Source organism: Pangasianodon hypophthalmus, chromosome 5, assembly GCF_027358585.1.
Source record: "Pangasianodon hypophthalmus isolate fPanHyp1 chromosome 5, fPanHyp1.pri, whole genome shotgun sequence".
NCBI classification, from domain to species: Eukaryota; Metazoa; Chordata; class Actinopteri; order Siluriformes; family Pangasiidae; genus Pangasianodon; species Pangasianodon hypophthalmus.
This window is the reverse complement of record NC_069714.1, coordinates 1,632,416-1,640,000: the sequence shown is the minus strand read 5'-3', so window position 1 is coordinate 1,640,000 and position 7,585 is coordinate 1,632,416. Positions and strand designations below refer to the sequence as shown.

The 7,585-nt window shown below is 42.8% G+C and overlaps 1 protein-coding gene across 6 annotated transcripts in view; it reads right to left on the bottom strand.

Annotated features, from left to right (window-relative positions):
* lrch1 (leucine-rich repeats and calponin homology (CH) domain containing 1) overlaps nt 1-6,343 on the bottom strand; it is a 51,700-nt gene extending 45,357 nt beyond the window's left edge. For 4 of the 6 annotated variants that reach the window (XM_034304537.2, XM_053234068.1, XM_053234069.1 and 1 more), the window contains exon 1: nt 6,030-6,343. In XM_034304537.2, the coding sequence (XP_034160428.1) occupies nt 6,030-6,201 (172 nt within the window). In that variant the 5' untranslated portion in view covers nt 6,202-6,343. The remainder of the gene's footprint in view (nt 1-6,029) is intronic. The other 2 variants (XM_034304538.2, XM_053234071.1) reach the window with 1 other exon arrangement.
* Between the last annotated feature and the right edge of the window lie 1,242 nt (nt 6,344-7,585).

Sequence of the window (7,585 nt, the reverse complement as noted above, 5' to 3'; positions counted from 1 at the left end):
TGTGTGTGTGTGTGTTTTCATGCTGTGCTTTATGTCTGGGATTAGTCTAGTCATCTGCGCCAGCTGTACCACCAAAACAAGATAAATAACACATTGTAACACATCAGCAAAACAGAAGCAGAGAGAAAGAGAGGGAGAGAGAAGGAAAGAGCGAGAGAAGCTGTTTACGTGCAAACAAATTAAACCGTCACAAAAGAGGCGAAAACGTCATTTCCATCAGCTGTGCACGAAGGCGCCGCTGCACGTGTCCCCTTCATTACTCCGACTGACAAGCGTTATCACGTGACAACATCGTAAAGCACGACGTTTTATAGCTTTGCTGCGTCTAATTCATCTGTTATGTAAACGTTTCAAACTAATGGCGAGTTGTCATCTGCAATACAAGCGCTGATTTCCTGACCGGAAACAAGGCTCAGGAAGCGCACCTCAGCCTCTCCGACCCTGAACACCGGAGTGCCTCGAGGATGTACGCTCTCCCCTCTGCTCCACTTTCTACACCAAAATGCCCAGCTTTGAAAACGCACCGCAACCAGCAGGGTTTTGTTGTTTTGTTTTTTTCATCATGATTACAGTGGGTGTGTCATGATGTTACAATTACAGTGTGCTCTGGTGTGAGACGTTTTTTTTTTTTTTTTTCTGACAGAAAGGCAACAGTAGCTCAGATAATCACTCTGTACAAAAGTGGAGAGCAGAAAAGCATCTCAGAATGCAGAACATATTGAACCTTGAGGCGGATGGGCTACGACAGCGGTCCAGGCTGGTGGAGGTAATGTAGTGGTGTGGGGAACGTTTTTTGTTTTTTTTTTAATACCAATCAATCATCGAAAATCTAGAAAACCTACAACCTGGAAACCTAGGGCTATGAAAACCATACTTAAACACTGTTAGGGTAACTAATAAAAAAATAAATAAATAAAAAATAATATTCTGTTTTAATGAAACATGAGTCCATGGAACTAAGTGCAAAAAAAAAAAAAAAAAGCACAAACTCCTAAAAAATCAGAAATTGCACATTTCATCAGTACACAAAGCACACACGGAAGCTTGCTAAATCTTTCACACCAGACTTTACCACACACCAGACGCTACCACATTCTGCCATGTGTGTGTGTGTGTGTGTGTGTGTGTGTGTGTGTGTGTTTCTCAAAGGCCAGACTCTGAATCGGTTACATGAAATACACCATTACGCTGAATTTAACTTCCTTAAGTACGCTTTCATCGCAATATTTAACACTTCCATCAACTTCTTCTGACCTACAAACAGCTACCTAATAGCTACAACACAACAAACATGGACGGATATCTATAGTCTATAAAATGTTTATTATTGTATCACATTAATGTCGTCATTACGTTGTCATGCTAAAATGTCTACAGACAACTAGTGAAAATAACGGCTCTTACCCAGTAAGTCGTTCTTGATGAGCAGCTGCTATCAGTCACTGACAGTGATAGCTAATGTAGCTAGCTAAGGCACGTTCACAGCACGTTTACGCAGCGTTCAACAATATGTCAGGATTATCATAATAATTAAGTTAAATATAATAAGACTTCATTATTTCTAACAGTTATTTAACATAGATATTTACTAAGAAATGAACACAGCGTTGTTTATTTGCAGGTTTTGCGTAGCTCACTGTGTGTAAACTTCACTACATTACCAGGCGTATACCCATTGCGTGCATGCCCATGCATTAACACATATGTCCAAGTATGTTTGTGTGTACACACAGACACACAAAGACACACACACACACACACACACACACACACACACACACACACGGAGGCAGGATGTCAGCTCCTCCCATGTTCATTGTGTTGCCCTACAAGAGAAACGACCATTTCCTATAACTGCAACACACACACACACATTTACACATACTTCTCTATAACCACCCAAACCCTGACCTCCATGCTCTATTCACAACATACACTCACTGAGCACTTTATTAGGAACACCTGTACACCTGCTTATTCATGCAATTATCTAAATCAGCCAATCATGTGGCAGCAAAGCAGGGCATAGAACCACGCAGATAAGGGCCAGAAGCTTCAGGTAATGTTCGCATCAACCATATCCATCGACCATGGTATGATTGTTGGACCCAGACGGGCTGGTTTGAGTATTTCTATAACTGCTGATCTCCTGGAGTTTACTCGGAATGGTGCAATAAAGAAAAAATATCCACTGAGTGGCAGTTCTGCGAATGGAAACGCCTTGTTGATAATAGAGGTCTACAGACTGGTTCGAGCTGACAGAAAGGCTACAGTAACTCAGATAATCACTCTGTACAAATGTGGAGAGCAGAAAAGCAGCTCAGAATGCAAAACACATTGAATCTTGAGGCGGATGGGCTACAACAGCAGTCCAGGCTGGTGGAGGTAATGTAATGGTGTGGGGAATGATTTCTTGGCACATTTTGAGCCCGTTAATACCAATCTATCATCTCTTGAATGCCACAGCGTATTTGAGTATTATAGCTGAGCACGTGCATCTCTTCATGACCACAATTTACCATCTTCTAATGGCTACTTCCAGTCATCTCAAACTGGTTTCATGAACATGGCAATGAGTTCAGAGTTCCTCAGTGGCTTTCCCAGACACTGGATCTGAATCCAGTAGATCACCTTTGGGACGTAGTAGAACGGGGGATTCTCAGCATGAAAGTGCACCTGCAAAATCTGCAAGCGTCTCAACATGGACCAGAATCTCAGAGGAATGTTTCTACCATCTTGTGGAACCCATGCCATGAAGAATTGAGGCTGTTCTGACAGCAAAGGGAGGCCTTACTCCTTACTCAGTAATACTATAGTGTTCCTAATAAAGCGCTCTGTGAGAGTATACACAGCCGACATCTGATGGATTTTTACACACTCACCCACACACACACATTACTTTGGGAGAAACTGCAACATTAGCATCTTAGAAATATATTATGTGTGTGTGTGTGTGTAAAAATCCATCAGATGTCACTGTAGCTGAATTCAAACAGCCAGAAAAGATGAATAAATCCTTTTATACTTTCTACTCTTGCCTTGGCTTTCTGTAAAGGTTGTCTTGTGTAAAAAGCCAGTTTAACAAACGCAGCAGTAAATGGGTCTAAAGATGTGTAAAATCTGACCAGGTGTGTGTGTGTGTGTGTGTGTGTGTGTGTGTGTGTGTGTGTGTGAGTGATACAGGAAAGGGAGGAAAACTTCTGGCTTTCACACTTTGCACACTAACACTTCATCACTGTGTGTCACTGTGTTGTGTTTTTACTGGAACTTTCTTTTGATGACATCATTTTGGTGCTCCTCTTCAAAATAAAAAAAAAAAAAAAAAAAAAAAAAACACTCGCTGGTTCAGATCTGTCGATCGGCTACTTTGCAGAAATGTACCAAAGGAACTGAAAAGAAACAGCAGGTCGAGATTCGAGAAATGAGGATCCTACAAGTAAGTGAAGATATTTTTCCCATGAAACAAAGTGATGTTTGATAAAAATCGGCCAACGCTGAAGGCCAAATGACACCAGACACGTCACATGTCTCACCACGCATCACGTCAAGACCTCGATCGATTGTATTTTAATAGTTTCAAACCACACTGGTTAGAGGAACGTTAGAGGAACGTTACAATCCAGCACACACGCCGCACTGCCCTTGTTTTAGGCCAAAGCATTTTGTTTGCAATGGGAGCGCAGCTTATTTAAATAGAGAAAGCTGTCAATTCTTTAGGCTATAAACACTACGGGACTTTCCACGTTTTGAAAATACCCACGTTACTGTGCCACGTTAACACGTGACTTTCAAGTGTTTGCAGATAAGAGGAGAAGTTAGGCTTATTTCACGAGCATGGTCTAATAAGTCTAATCATGTGTCATGAAAAGCACAACATTTAACATTTAACACTCTAATACACTCTAACACAGTCTAAAACACTCTCTAATGCACTCTAACACACTTTCTAATACACTCTAACACAGTCTCTAACACAGTCCATTACACTCTGTAATACACTCTAACACAGTCTAACACGCACTCTAATACACTCTAACACACACTCTAATACAGTCTAACACACACTCTAATACAGTCTAACACACACTCTAATAAAGTCTAACACACACTCTAATAAAGTCTAACACACACTCTAGTACACTCTAACACAGTCTAAAACACTCTCTAATGCACTCTAACACACTTTCTAATACACTCTAACACAGTCTCTAACACAGTCCATTACACTCTGTAATACACTCTAACACAGTCTAACACACACTCTAATACAGTCTAACACACACTCTAATACAGTCTAAAACACTCTCTAATACACACTAACACAGTCTAACACACTCTCTAATACACTCTAACACAGTCTAAAACACTGATACACTCTAACACAGTCTAAAACACTCTCTAATACACACTAACACAGTCTAACACACTCTCTAATACACTCTAACACAGTCTTACACAGACTAATACACTCTCTAACACAGTCTAACACACTGATACACTCTAACACAGTCTAATCCACTCTCCAATACACACTGACAAAGACTAACACACTGATACACTCTAACACAGTCTAACACACTCTCTAATACACTCTAACACAGTCTAACACACTGATTTCACTACTTGATTTCACTGTAGTGCTTCCTTGTAGCATTATGAACTATAGAGCTGGTATGTTTCCGATAGAGTGACATCATTATGTTGCTGTTCTTTTACTCTGATGGACAAATCAGATACTCTGTAAATGCAACACTGTCCTATATAGATGTATTAATTAGGTGTTGCCATGCCTTCCTGTGCCTTCCTGTGCTCTGGCCATCCCGTGCCTTAAAACCTGGACAAGCCACTGGTGTGATGTCAACCGACAACCCAGTCAAACAGGACGCCAATTACTGTGAATGCACGCCTGTGACGTTTCGCAAGAACCTAGCGTAATTCAGCAAACATGCAGAGTGAAGGATGGTAGTATGGGATTAGTGTCAGGTATCAAGCCATACTCAGGGCTCCGATGCCGTATTGAACAAAACAAGTAAAAATAATCCATCTTACTTATACGTTAGTCTTTAATATCAAACTGTTGAATATTCTATTCAGACCATAACAGAACATTACAAGCGGGATTAAAAACTTGATGTTTAATCCCATGAAACAACGTGAAACCACCAAAACTGAAACCTAATGTGTGATCTGTGAGATGAGGGGATTTCCAGATGCTATCATATGACACCAGAATAAGATCCTTGATCTACTATAACCTCACGAAATGGCACGGCCTCAGTATTCGCAAGGAGCGATCTTGCATTTGAGTCGAATATAAAGTTCATCTCTGGTGGATACTTTTATTTCCTGCGGTGTTGGTGTTGGTGTACTATTGGTATTAAACACGTTTCCAGACTCACAGGTAAACCTGGAGTTACAAGGATCTAACCTTCGGCCAATCATCATCCAGGACGGACAGAATGCCGGACTGATTTCAGACTACAAAGAGAAATATTGTAGATCTTATAGAAAAATAAAACGCGTTGAGAAGCATGCATGTATGATCATAATGCGGTCCAACAGCTTGTGATCATTTGTTACTTATTTAATGTTTGTTATTATTGACTTTGTCATTGGATCAGTATTTGCATCATGTAATATTGCAGTAATTTTTTCTGCAAATGGCAGCTTGATCCCAGTCAGAACATCATAATACTCTTGAGTGTTAATGAGCTTATTGCAATTCATTAACACTTACACTGAACATCTGAATTCACTTTCTAGCACTGGAAGATGCAGAAGTGTTTACAGGAGCCCCATTCAACCCTGCAACAGTTACTGCACTAACTCAGCACTTGATTAAACGGCTCATTCCAGTGCAGCTCCACTGCTCTCTGCTCGGCTGTTGATGTTTTTGAACTCGGCATTAGCACAAACAAAACAACGAGCTCGCGCATAAACACCCAGGAACAGGAACCTAACAGTCTTTTCCCAAACCTGGTCAGTGCGCGCGCGCGTGTGTGTGTGTGTGTGTGTGTGTGTGTGATTACCTGCGTGCACCGTGTCGCTGAGGTCGTAGTGCGCGGCCGCGGTCGGGAATTCTTTCAGCTTCCTCGCGCTGAGGTTGAGCGAGCCCGAGCCCGCCGCCTCTTCCAGCGCGCGCTCCACGCCGCGGCTCGCGCCCACCACCCTGGGCGCCGCCGCGCCGGTCACCGCCTCCATAATCGCCTCAGCCGCCACCGGCGGAAATCAACAAGAACGACGAGGCTCCGAGAAACGTCCCCCTTGAAGAAGAGCGCGCGAGAGAGAGCCAGTCCTGCCTCCGCCGTCGTGCTGCACGCGACTGCGCAGTGTTTTCCACTGACCAACGGTGCTCGCGCTGAGGGAAGTGAGCTGACGAGTTGATCGCGTGCGCCCTCTGCTGGTCAAATAGTCTGCCTTTGCCTGAGCGACCAGTGCTGTTCTCGGGGATTGACTCATAAAGTGCATTGACTCCAGCAGAGGGAGCAAGGTTCCACAGAGGTTGCTTAAGGGTTACTAGAAGGTTAACAGAAAGTTCTCTGAAACAGTGTGGGTTACCGCAGAGGTTAGGTTCAGATTGTTTACAGGTTACCTGAACATTAGGAGAACATTCTCAGTGGTTTACCACAACGTCCTCAAGAGGTCTGAGCGATTTGTTGAACTTTCCAAAACCATCAAGGTTCCACAGAGAGGTTCAGATTGTTTAAAGGTTACCAGAACATTAGGGGAACGTTCTCCAATGTTTGCTTTAAGGTCCCAGAGAGCTTCATCCATCTGTCCATTCATTTTCATTCTCTGTAGCACTTGTGTTGAACTTTCCAAAACCATCAAGGTTTTACAGCGGTTTAGATTGTTTAGAGGTTACCTGAACATTAGGAGATCATTCTCAGTGGTTTACCACAACGTCCTCGAGAGGTCTGAGCGATTTGTCGAACTTTCCAAAACCATCAAGGTATACCACAAGGTTCTACAGAGGTTTAGATTGTTTAATGGTTACCAGAACATTAGGGGAACGTTCTCCAAGGTTTGCCTTAAGGTCCCAGAGAGCTTCATCTATCTATCCATCCATCCTTCCATTTTCATTCTCTGTAGCACTTTACCTGCACAGGGTCACTGGGAGCCTGGAGACTATCCCAGGAAACCCGGGGCACAAGGCAGGGGGACACCCTGGACGGGGTGCCAACCCATCCAACCAATCAGAGCAGAGGCAGGCTTTGAACCCCCAACCCTGGAGTATGAGGCAACAGTGCTAACCACCATGCCCCCCCTTCAGAAGGCTTCAAATTATTTTAAAGTTGTGGAAACGTTAGGGGAACGTTCGGGGAGCAATGTGGTAACACATTGTGGTTTACTGCAAGGTTCCAAGGTTCAAATGATTTAAAAGATGTGGGAACATCATGGAAACATTCTCTGATCCCTCAAGGTTCTTAAGAGACTGAAATAATGTAAGGTTACTAGAATGTTAAGGGGGTTAGTGCAAACTTCCAGAGAGGTTCAAATTGTTTACAGGTTACCTGAACATTAGGAGAACATTCTCCCTGGTTTACCACAAAGTCCCTGAGACGTCTGAGCGATTTGAACGTTA